Raw genomic sequence first — 13,132 nt, 5'->3', positions numbered from 1 at the left:
TGATGACAGATCTGAACTTCTCAAACTAGGCCCTAGGAGCTTGTTTTAGGCCATAAAATGATTTCTTCAGACGACAAACAAGCTATGGGTCTGTATAATATCCAGGAGGGGGCTTCATCTAGATTATCTCTTTCAACTCCCCATGGAGAAAAGCATTCTTGACATCCATCGGATGGATTGTCCACTATTTGGCTGCAGATACAACCTTCAGAAGTTGTACAGTGGTCATCTTAGCTACAGGAGCAAGGGTCTCCTCATAGTCTATCCCATATTCCTGTTTATAGCCTTCTGCAACTAACCTAGCTTTGTATCTATCTAGGCTTCCACCAGATTTTAGTTTCATAGAGTAGACCCATCGACTTCCTATGAGAGATGTCTCAGGTGGAGCTTTGACCAAGTCCTAGGTGTCATTCTTAAGAAGGTAGATAAAACAATGGAAATGGAAGGACCGGAAAAGAGCTATGGTTTGGTGAAAAACCATAATGGTCAGGTGGGCGAGAAATTCTAGAGGAACAACGCAAAGTGGGAAAAGTAGGTTTAAGGGAAAGGTCAGGTACACTTATTGAGGCAGTTGGAGTGACCGAATCTGCAATTGGTGGCGGAGCAGAGGGGGGCATTGAGACTGAAGAAGGATGTTGCTTCCTGAAGTAGGTCTGAAGTTGTTGTGGAGGTGACAAAGGAATGCCTGAGGTACCTGTAGAATCAAAACTGTACAACAAGGAAATGGAAGGAGCTGGAATTTTACAATATGTTCAAAGGAGGGCACACTTTCAAGAAAAACTACATTATGAGAGATTCTAATACGAGGAACCGAAGGATCATAGCAAAGGAACCCTTTATGTTCAGAACTGTACCCCATAATGGCACACGAAGCTGCTTGTGTAGTTAACTACTTAACTTCGTGCATTCATGAGGTGGAAGGTGGACAAAACAGATACAACAAAAAACCCTTTATGTTCAGGACAAGATTTTTGGGGTTGAATTCCATGTTGTTTTAAATAATTTTGGAACTCCCCATCAATATACTCTCCCCCTGAATCTGATCATAGCACACATATTCAAGCATCAAATTGGGTAGTAACATAGGTGTGAAAGTGTTTAGATACTATGTACACTTCAGATTTCTTTTGAAGAAAATAAACCCAAGTGAAATGGGTGCAATCATCAATAAAGTTTATAAAGTACTTATATCTCAGCCGTGAGATAACTGGAGACGACTAGGCATCACTATGTATTAAATAAAAAGGAACTATTGCATGCTTAGAGTGAGAAGTAAAAGGTAAAATATGACTCTTACATAAACCACAAGTGATAAAATCTTTATTCACATTCTTAAAGGAAACAGTAGAAACAGGTAAACTACCAGAAGTGAAAAACTGATCAAGTTTCTTAGAGAATGGATGGCCCAGGCGTTTATGCCACAAATGCCAATCATTATGACAATTAACAGATTCAAAACTAGAAGTAGTAGAAACCAAATACAAAGTAGAAGCAGGTGCAGTCTTATTCTTCTCAAATTCCAAAGCAAATAATCTTCCCAATCTACGCCCCTTCCCGTTCACCTCCCCAGTTTTGGTCTTGTATCAAACAACCATCAGAAGTGAATGAGACATTGTTACCTTCCTCTACAAGTTGGTCAATAGAAATTAAATTGGTGGCAAGCTTGATGACTTAGAAGTAGATAAATACAAATCATCACATCCAAGTATATCTAGTTTCTCATAATTAGTAGTAACAAAGCATTTATTGGGAAGATGGGGTTTGGGACACTGACCAAGTGTGGCCCTTGTCATATGGTTAGAGGCTCCTGAGTCAATGTACTATAGATGATTCAGTGAGGGACAATAGGTCGGTGACTTACCAGATAGACCAATAGCAGAGAAGGCTGAAGAGATGACCGAGGACAGGAGCTGTCGAATTTGTTCTTTAGACATGTCACCTGAAGTGTCATTTTGGCCAGCCACAGAAGTAATGGAGGATACTACATCTGATCCATTTACAATAGTCTAATAAGCCTTGTAGCTTCCTTTCTCCTGATTTGATCCACTGCTTTTTTGAGGCCGAGTAGGGCATTCAGTAATAAGATGGCCGAACTGCTTATAGTAAGTGCATGTATTTTTTTTCTTGCAATGGGAGACAACATGCCTGAACTCCTTACACTCATAACACTGTACCGTAGAGAAGTCCTTCCCCTTTGGTTTTGTTGCCAGGAAGATAGTATCAATGTTGGACTCTTTTCTTCCATCCAGAGTAGTTTGTGTGGAAAATTTGGTTTCAGCCCTTAGAATTTCCCCAAGAATAGTATCCAAGTCAAGAAGTGTCCGTCGGCTTAGGATATTAGATTTGACAACTTCGAACTCAGGCCTGAGATGCATTAGGAAGTGCACAATCTTCCTTCTATCAAAATGTTCCTTCATATACTTCACGCAACATTCCGATGGATCCTTTCCCATGTGTACAAGCTCATACTCTGTCCAAAGGTTAATAAACCCAACATAATACTCCTAGACCTTTCTTTCTTCTTGATAATATGAGAAGATGTCAACCTCTAACTGGTACTATCTCGAGTTGTTTGATTGCTGATATACTTTCTCGAGATACTCATACATCTCATAGGTAGTCCTGTACCCTCTCATAGGAATTGCAATATCAGTTTCAACCGATCCTAGGATCCATGATGCAATTTTCGCATTATCAATTCTCCACTGATTAAGACCCTTAAAGTCTGAATCATCAGGTTTAACTATAGATCCATCCAGATATCCTAGAGACCTTTTGCCTCCGCATGAAATTGAAAATTAAATTTCCAAAGTGCGTAGTTTGTACTATTAAACTTAATAGGGAGAACATACATCATTTCTGATGCCACTGAATTGCAAGAGCAAGAAAACCACTTCTAAATAAAGAGTAGGGTTCAAAACAGAGGAAAGAAAGTGGTACCTTTCAGCCGATGTCCAGAAAAGGAAACTGTAAGGGTCTACCGAACTCAGAAAGTGGCTCAAAACCCTTCTAAATCAAATCCGATTCAAACCAAACCAATTAGAGTCAGTAGATCTGCTCTGAGCGACACTAGATCCAAAGTTTCAGCCTGATCCGATGCCTCTAGAGAGAGAGATCCAACAAAAAAGAGAAATCTGAAGGCGCAACAGTCCAGGAAAAGTCTGTAGAGTTTTGATCGAATGCAGCCTCAGATAAGGGATTCAAGAGCACTCGAGAGCCTCCCAAATACTGTTAGGGAGTACTCTAGATAGCAGAGAAGAAAGGGGTTATGAAGAGGTTATATGCAGATCAGATCGTGACCAGCTCTGATACCATTTCAGAGTTAGATCGAAAAGCCAGAGAGAGAGAAGAGAACACAGCAGACTGGTGGGTGTGACACAATGTGTTGGTCAACACCCTAAAAGATATATTTATATTAAAAAGATAAAAGGACAAATTTGCCCTTAGTGTACAGAAGAAAGAGTAGAAAGAATAGTTATACAACAAATAAAAGTCAAAGTACAAAAATAGCCCTGTGGCTAGATCTTCTCATAGTCTCTACAGATGTAAGGCTCTTTGGATGGCCCCAGAGCTTTAGGATTTGGGGGGGGGGTGTTTACAAATGAAGATGATGTGATTGTAGTAGTGCACACATGACTGGTAATGCTTCTGATGCAATATGTTGTAACATGGCCCAAATCTATTAGTTTTTTTTTTTTTTTCTCCCATTAGTGGTGGTAAAAAGTTCCATTGTTCTAATATTGTTAACTAGTATTTTTTACTAAGAGTTATTTCACAACTTGATTATTTGGATGTTTTCATGTGGAGTATTGTACCCTGACTTGTAATTACGTTGCTCAAAAAATGTCTAGCTAATTTTTTTCCTTTCCATGAAGGTGATGTTGTACTTAAAGACTTGAAGTTAAAAGCAGAGGCACTAAATTCACTAAGACTCCCTGTTACTGTCAAAGCTGGCTTTGTTGGTACCATTACATTAAAGGTAAACTTATTAGCATTTTGTGAATAAGTGGTTCTCAGTTTGGAGTATTACCTACTTGCTTATAACCAATGTTTTAAAATGTGGAGGCGTAGTGAGGCGTCCCACTACCTAGAGGCGTGAGGCGTAGTTCAGAACGTAAGAGGTGTAAGCCTCGCGAACACAAGGAGGCGTAAGCCTCCTTAAGAGCAGGGGGGTGTGGAGGAAGAAGAGGAAGGGGGGATCTCATTTTTCTTTATTTTTAATAAAAATCTTTTATATTTTCCCTTGTCTTTTCTTCCCTTCCCTTTCATTTTCTTTTCTTTTCTTCACTTTCTTTTTTCCCCTTCCCTTTCTTTTCTTTTCCTTTCCATTCCTTTTTTCCTTTTTTTTTCTTTTTTTATCTGTTTTTTATGTGAGGTGTGCATGAGGTGTACACCTCTAGCACGCACGCCTCATGAAAAAAGTGTATGAGGCGTACGCCTCTTGCACCTGAGGCATACGCCTCAGAGGTGTCAGCGCCTCTGGCATACGCCTCAGGGCAAGCCTCCCATGCCTTTTAAAACACTACTTGTAAACTATTCCTTGGGCTTGGTCCTAGTAAGAAGATAAAGAAAAAGAAGCAAAGATTTTCTTCCTTTGCTGTTGGAGAAATGGAGTAATTGATTGTTTGCATGGTGTTTGGGTTGGAGTTTTGGGTCAAGGCTTAGATGGGATAAGACTTAGATGATGATGATATGGGGATTTTTGTTCTTGCAATTTTATTTGACATTGAATGTTATACTCTGTAGCGCTCACTTGGCACTATATGTATTCACAGATTTGATATTACTCAATTTGGCTTCTCTCATGAGTTTTTGGTTTCTTTATCACCTTGGGAAGGTCAAGGTTAAGATTTTGAACTTTATCTGTAGGTTCCCTGGAAAAGTCTAGGCAAAAAACCTGTTATTGTTCTTATAGATCGTGTCTTTGTTCTGGCTTGTCCTGTTCCTGATGGCCGGACTCTCAAGGTAGGAAGTGAATGTAATAATTTGTATTCTTAAGATTTTACATTTATTATTTGCTATGCGATATTGCATTTTTTTGATGTCTTAACTTATCTAATTATAAATTTCTGTAGGCAGAAGACAGGGAAAAGCTTTTTGAAGCCAAACTTAAGCAGATTGAGGTGCAGTTTATTTATTTGTATATCAATGTTGGGCTGAATTTACATCATTTGTGGGAACTGAGTTATTTTTCCACTTTAAGTATGGACTTGTGCATCCATGCATTTCACTTTTCATCTGTTTCATAACTTTCATATTTGTTTTTTTTTTATCAATAACTTTCATATTTGTTATATGACTTCATATTTGCTGAAGGAGGAAAATGCTATTGTTAGAGCCTGGAGTTTGACTTTGAGAATAGTAAAGAAAAAGAGAAAGATAAGAAAGAACAAGGAGCATTGGCTGCAAGAAGGAGCACCTCATTCCACTGGATTAGAAGCTCTGCCAACTGACTCAGTTGTCAGGGGAGGTGTTATGTGGAGTAATTTGTTTTAGTATCTTAGGTGGATGATATGGTCATCTGCGTGGAGTTTTGTTGTTTTTTTCTCCTTTTCTGATTTCACATATACTAATAAATTTCTCGATTGCTTGGCTGCTACCAATAAAAAAGCTACTACAATTGAGATTTAGTTCCAACTTATGCTCTAAGAACAATAAAAGTGAACAATCTAAGGTTTTTTGTTGAGATTGAAAGTATTACTAAGTATGACTAGGGTTGACTTAAGTCATCTGGGTTTTCAGAAAAGAGACAAACTCTGATGGTCATAACAATATAGTGTATGCCCAAAAAAGAGCAAACATTCAAATTTTAGTTTCCAGCGATGTTTCTACCTGATTCGTGTAAATTCTGGGATTACATTGAAATTTCAAGATTTTTTTAATTGGTAACTGTTGAACTCTATTTGATGGTAATGAGAACTAGTTGTGAATCTCCTTCAACTTCCAAGTCTCTAACACCCAGCTGTTCTGCTAGTCTCAAGCCTTGTAATAGGGCCATTATTGCAGCCATAACTGAGTTTGCAATACTAGTTGGTTTTGAATACAATGCCACCACCCCTCCTTGGTGGTTCCTAAAGCTTCAACTATACCAGGCCTTCCTGGATTGCCCATAGAGCTGCCATCAAAGTTTAGCTTCAGCCTATTAACATATGGAGGTTTCCAATCTATTTTCAAATTGTCTTTGTGTGTCTTTGTTAATGCCACTTTAGCCTAAGTCCTTACCATGTCATTGGTTGGGAATCCTTGAAAGAGCTCCAAAGTTTTTACTCAATGTGCAGTTCTAACTGTTATTGTTTCAATCAACTCCTCCTTGAATCTACATATTTCATAAAAGATCCTTTGGTTTCTTTCTTCCCAGGTATTCTACACGAAAGCTACTCTTATTGTCCTCCACAAAATCCATCCTCTTTTTTTCCCCTCTTGCCTAAAGAAGACGGGATTGAATAAGCTTACCACATTTTGTGGGGTGCCATTTGTAACCAAAGAGAACAGAATCCCAATTACAAGACATAAATGAGGGTCTCACACTAGCCTTGCAAAGAATACACACATGAGGAGAAAGGCATTTGTTAGGGCTTTTTTTGTAGCATGTCGCAGTTGTTTATATTCCCAAGGAACACTTCTCAATGAAGACCTTGTACTTTGGGAAGGATAGGCTTACACCAAATTTCCTTCATTGGGAAGTTTACCTCTGAGGAGTTTGGTTGAACCAGAAAGTTAAAAGAGGAGGCACAAGAGAAGAGACCCTTAGTGAAAGGAAACCAAATCCTACCATTAGAATAAATTTGATCCAAAAAGACATTTTTCAGCTTTGACTGTAGGAGAACAAGGGAACCACATTCATTATCCCTCTAATCCCTCCTAAACCCAAAATTCCAGTTTATCTTTAAAGTCCTCCCCCAATGAGCAACTCTAACTGTAACAGTCTCCAAGATTACTTCCTTGTTTCTTTCTTTATCTCCAAGATTCTTAAGTTCCTTTCCTCCTAAACTGTCCACACGATTGCTTCTCTAGCACACTTCAACAAAATTCTGCCTCTTCTTTTTGTGCATCTCAGGAAGGGGGGATAAAGTCCACCTGCAATTAAAGAGAGAGCAGGACCATTCCCAAATACAACAGGCAATTGGGTAGGAAATAAAGAGATTGAAAGTACTCTCACCATTAAACTTACACAAAATGCACCAATTAGGAGACAAATACCACTTTCGGCTTTTCTTTTGCAACAAATCATCCGTGTTGATGCTCTCATGATAAGCTTTCCAGCAGTAATCATTGACTTTTGGGGGGATAGGGGCACACCAAACTTCTTTAATAGGGAAGGAATGGGATGGGGTAGAGGCCACTAGTAAAGAAAAAAAGGATTTGCAAGTGAACGACCCAAAGGGATTGGGATTCCACACTGGCCTATCTTCCCCAAACTCATTAAAGGCCAAGTTATCCAAGATGTTCAAAAAGGTTAGACATTGAAGGGATTTCAAACTCTCTCAGGTTTCTCATAAATCCCAAGTTCCAACCCTCCCTAGGGGAAGGAGAACCAAAGAAATCAGACATGTGATTCTCTTTAAGGCTTGAAAGAGTATACAAAGAAGGGAACACCACTTTCAAGGGAAGATCCCCAACCCACACAAAGTTGGTTAGAATATGATCCTATTACCTGAGGCCAAGTCATACTTGATGTGCTCAAGGAATTTTTTTATCAGCAACACAGAATTTATTTTTTGATTAGATTAAAAAAGCATATACAACAAGAAGTTGTGGGCAGAAAAAGAAGCCCGAAAAAAACCCACTAATTACAAACCAGCCCAGAACATAGATTGTCTTTGAATCCCTTGTTTAGCCAGTCCATCAGCCATACTGTTAGCTGATCTCCTAACCCATCTAATTTGAATCAACATGTCCTTAGATATCTGCTTGAAGTGCAGCTCATTCCTTAGCTTCCATATTACTCCCTCCTCCTTCTTCAACCAGTTTACAACAATCTTTGAGTCCCCTTCAATAATCAGCCTGTTAATCCCTATTTCTTTGGCCTTTCAACACCAAATGCTGCTGCTATCAGTTCTGATCTCACCACATCACCATGCTGAATAGGACTTCAGTACATGGCTAAAATATTTCCATTCTCTTCCCTTATCACCCACCAATACCTGATGGGCCAGGATTTCCCAAACAGATACCATCAAAGTTTAATTTCTTCCATCCAGCTGCTGGAAGGGACCAGACCTCAATTGTTTTAGATTTTCTAGAAGCAGTGTTAGCAATTGTTCCCCAAGATCTGAAGAAATCCTCTATCTTGAAATCAGCAAACAACTGTAGTGTTTTCACCCAATGTGCCACCGTTAGAGTTATCACTTCGATCACAGTTTCTTTGCTTCTTTCCTTGTCATAAAAAATCCTTAGATTTCTTTCTTCCCAAATTATCCAAACCACTGCTGCTCTGATGCACCTTCCCATAATTCTGCCTCTTCTTTTAGAGCACCTGAAAGTGTGAGAAGTAAAGAATCCTGCCATATTAACATGAGGAATCCAGCTGCAACCAAACAAAGAGGAAAACCACTTCCAAATGTAGTTAGCACAAGGACAGGAAATTAAAAGATGAAAGGCAGTCTCACCGTGTAGCTTACATAAGGAGCACAGTTTGAGGACAAGCACCAATTTGGTCTTTTTTTTCTTATGTGCTTAAGGAATTGAGGAAGAATACCGTGCAATGCTTTCCACGATGTATCTTGGTTAGCTCTTTGTAGAATATTGACATCCTAACCGTTCCTAGAAAGTCCATGAACACTTGACACCACTTTATGCTACAATCTATCATTCTTCAAGGGGAAGCACCACAACCACTTAAAAGAGCAAGGATTTTCTTCTTAATGTTTCCCAAACCAAACCCACCCTCTTCCTTCCTTTTGACCACCTTCTCCCACCTAACCCTATGATCTTTTTTTTTTCTCTCTCCTGGCTCCCACAAGAAGTCTCTCATCAAAATTTCAGTTCTCTTTGCAATTGCTTGAGGCATCCTAACCCTACATTCTCTAGTTCCATTCGTTTTGATGTGGGAAAGGGGAATAGAATCCACTTCTGGGAAGACCTTTGGGTTGGGGAATCACCACTTAAAGATCAATTCCCTAACCTTCATACCATTTCAGACTTCAAGAATGAAACCATTTCTAAATTGGGTGTGGCTTCCCATACAGGTATTAACTGGAACCTTGGTTTCAGAACAGGCCTTAGGGATAGAGAGTGTACCTTGTTGACTTATCTCCTTGGAACCTTGCATTCAGTTTACTTAGATCCCAATTTGGAGGATTCTAGATTCTGGATAATCTCCCCAGTTGGGATCTTCTCTTGTTCCTCTTTCTTCAGTCATCTTACTTCTGTTAGGCCCCAAGGGTTGGCTCTCCCGGTGAAAGTGATCTGGAGCAAACCTACCCCACCAAAAATCCAAGCTTTCTGCTGGACCCTTTTCCTTGGTAAGGTTAATACTTGTGACTTGCTACAGAAAAGGAGGCCTTCCACTTGTTTCTCTCCTTGTATGTGCTTTCTGTGTAAGAATAGAGGAGAATCCCTCTCCCACTTATTGATCACCTGCCCTTTTGTTCGTTGTATTTGGGAATTTTTCTGTTCTCTTTGGTTGAAGATGAGACCCTCCCCAAGAGGTGACAGACATTTTCAATCCTAACTTCTTGAGGCAACCAAAGAATAGAGGGAGAATCATGTGGAAAGTTACCAAAGCGGCTATTGCTTGGGGAGTATGGGAGGAAAGAAATAACAGAATTTTGCTGGAAAACCTAGAACTTTGGAAGAGGTCATTGACAACATAAAACTGAGGGTCGCATTGTGGATAAAAACCTTGGACAGTTTTCAAATTTTCTCTATAACTGACATCCAAAGGGCATGGAAAGAGATAGCACAGTCCTCTATGGGTAAAGAAATTATAAGAGTTGAGTGGAAACAACTAGAGGTAAACAAAGTGAAACTGAATTTTGATGGAAGTTCTATGGGCAACCTGGGAGTGGCAGGAATTGGGGGAACAATCAGAAATGAAGAATGCAAGATATTGGCTCTATATTCAGGGCCAATTGGTATTACAAACTCAACAAAGGCCGAGTTATTGGCATTATTACAGGGCCTCCGATTGGCAAAGCAATTGGGTTTTTGTCAGGTGGAAGTGGAGGGGGACTCAAAAGTTGTAATATCTTGGGCAAAATGTAATAGATATGTCCTATGGACCCTTAAGCATATCTCCAGAGAAGTTGAGAGATTAGCAAAGGTATAAATGCTGATTTTAGGTGGATCAGGAGGAGTGCAAATGGGTTAGCAGATACTTTAGCAAAACAAGGGTCTGCAGGGCAGCAACTATATTGGGCCTCGTTGCAACTTGGGATGCATTCCTTGGGGACGACTATTGGGTCATCAGTCTGTAATTAATCCACATATTGTAACTAATGAAACAATCTTTTTGCTGATAAAAAAAAAGATAAAATAGACACGAAGTTTGGCCAAGGTGGATTTGATCAGTGCAATTCTCTCCCCCAAAGAGATGTAATTCCTTTTCCAACCAGCAAGCCTTTTCTCAATTCTCTCCACCACAGGGTTCCAAAAGCTGACAGACCTCAGATTACCACTAAGAGGTAAGAGTAAATATTTTAAAGGCCACACAACTCTCTCACACCCCATAATCTCTGCAAATGAGTCCAACTCCCCTTCAAAAACATTTATACCCACTACCACACTCTTATTCCAATTGATTTTGAACCTTGGCACATACCTTTTCTCTTTTAATGAGAAGGCACACCAGTCTCCCTTTTCATCTTATGGTGTATTAGATTTAAAGGTTCATGTTTTTTGGTATTATGTTATTTAAGAAGGCTAAAAGGGCAGCCCGGTGCACGAGGATCCAGACAACGCAGGGTCTTGGGAGGGACAAATGTGTGCAACCTTACCCTTGTAGATACACAGAGAGGCTGTTTCCTAGATTTTGAATGTGGTCACCAAGGTCACAATGGAGACCCAACTGTTGTGCCAAGGCCCTCTATTCAAGGAATGCTAAAATAGCCAAATTTTATGCTTAACATTGATGCTATTTGAAATAAAAAAAGGGAAAGAAAGGATTCAGTGATTACATATTGGTTATACTCATTGTCTGACTGGGTTCTAGAACCACTGGGCCTAGTTCTTATATGTCCCTTTATTTTTTGTGTGTGCAGGAAGCAGAATTGGCAACCCTTGAAGCTAAAGCCAAGTCAAAGATGGAAAATGTATGGTTTTATTTTTATGTATCCTTTAGTTGTCTTGTGATTGATTGTTTAGTAACTTTATTATGGACCGTTTTGTTATATTGGGCTTGTTATGGTCCATTTTGATTATTATTAGCCCTTACGTAATTATATTCCTTAAAGTTTGGCTTTGGTTAATATTCCATTATGCTCTATACTTCCATGTTTATACAAATTACTCTGATTGATCATACTTCCCCTTTTGGTTCTTGGAAAGGCCCTATGTTGTCAAGTAACATACTAAAACAAAATAACAATATATTCTAGGAAGAAAACTTGTTTTCCTATAAATGTCACATATTTTGATAATGAAATAGAAACAAGAATTTTCTTATCAACTCTGTTGTATTCCTGCAGTTTTTATCACTTTATGTGCCGCAAGGGCACTTTTGTCCTTTCATTCTATTTTGTTGAATAGCCCCATTTAAACAGAGCCGTTCGCGCCGCCAGCCTATTCTTTTCTTTTGTTATTGCATTTTCTGGATTGAAACTCAAGGAAGATCTCATTGACCTGGTTTGAGTCAGTTTGAGTAGCTTTTTTCCTATTCCTTCTTGGTTGTAGTACCTAGGTAATAGAAGAAGGGAGGAGGAAAAGAGAGTTTGATCAGTTCTCCCCTTTCTCCTAATCACTTTAATTGACTTAATCATAAATTCATAATAAACAGAATCAGTGATGCCCTTAATGGGGTGGCCGACTCATAAACATAATATAAAAAAGGTTATCAGAAGGGTTTAGCAGCTGTCCAAAGGCTTGTAGAGACTTGGAGAGTGTTTTGGTAATCAGGAAGAATCAGAGAAGGTTAAAAGGATCAATATTAGGGTTCAGGCCAAGATTGAAGGTGGCGATCAGGGTTTTCTGGGTAAGTTTTTATCTTTTCTTGAGACCGTCATCAGTCAAAGATAGGTTGGACTTATCTAGGATGAGCGGCTGAGCTCTCCTTTATTTTCTTATAGGCGATCAGAGTTCTCTGGCTTTTTCTAGGGTTTGTCCTTAACCCTACGACCAGACTTGACTGTGGACTTATTTGGAAGGTGTGGCTGAGCACTGTTTTGTTCTCACAAAGATTTCCTTAACCCTACGATCAAACCCTAAATCTGTTTCAGCATTCTAGATTGTTTTCTAAGTGAGTTCTAGACTTGTTTCGGCTTCCAAGCCTGTTTTTGGGGTGAGAACCTTTATCAAGAATTGGATTGCTTACATTCCGAACTGTCGATTGGTTTCAGATCAGATCTGAACTGGGTTCACCCTAAAATTCAGAACTGTCGATTGGCTTCAGATCAGATCTGAACTGAGTTCATACAGAAATCTGTTTCCCTTTGTTTGTGGAAGACCTAGGCTGGCTGTGATCAGTTGTTTAAGTGCTGTTTTCTATTCCAGTAGCTCTAACGGCTTTTGATTACTAATTTTTAACCAAGAATGGAGTTCAAGAATCAGGGGGAAGGTGTTTTTGGGACTAGCAATTCTGGTAATATGTCTGAGACTGCATTTCAAATTACAAATGTGAGGTTTGATGGATCCAACTACTTAGAGTGGGCCCAGTCGGCCATGATGTCTATTGGGGGAAGAGGAAAATTTAGCTACCTATTGGGAGATGTGAAAGAACCATCCAAGGAGGACTAAATGTGTACCAAGTGGGTTCAGGAGAACTACTTGGTTATGACATGGCTGTGCAACTCTATGCAGCCACATATCAGCCGTAACTATTTGTGGGCAAAAACAGCCAAGGAAATCTGGGATGTCGTGAAAGAGACCTACCCCCAACCCCTTAATGTTGCTAGAGCCTATGAATTGAAGTGTGAGGTTAATAACCTCAAACAAGGAGAGAAACTAGTCTCCATTTACTTCTATACTTTGAAATCTC

General features: G+C 39.4%; 1 protein-coding gene across 3 annotated transcripts in view; it reads left to right on the top strand.

The window, feature by feature from the left end:
- Positions 1-13,132, top strand: part of LOC148871496 (uncharacterized) — a 181,046-nt gene that overhangs the window by 3,921 nt on the left and 163,993 nt on the right. For all 3 annotated transcript variants that reach the window (XR_016106452.1, XM_088967218.1, XM_088967219.1), the window contains exons 3-6: positions 3,876-3,979; positions 4,870-4,965; positions 5,076-5,123; positions 11,202-11,252. Coding sequence is in view for 2 of the 3 variants with exons in the window: in XM_088967218.1 (XP_088823344.1) it covers positions 3,876-3,979; positions 4,870-4,965; positions 5,076-5,123; positions 11,202-11,252 (299 nt within the window). In the remaining variant the exon portion in view is untranslated. The remainder of the gene's footprint in view (positions 1-3,875; positions 3,980-4,869; positions 4,966-5,075; positions 5,124-11,201; positions 11,253-13,132) is intronic.

Source organism: Nelumbo lutea, chromosome 2 (genome assembly GCF_056320005.1).
Source record: "Nelumbo lutea isolate HS-2025 chromosome 2, American lotus-T2T, whole genome shotgun sequence".
NCBI lineage: Eukaryota > Viridiplantae > Streptophyta > Magnoliopsida > Proteales > Nelumbonaceae > Nelumbo > Nelumbo lutea.
This window is presented reverse-complemented; position numbering and strand designations above follow the sequence as displayed.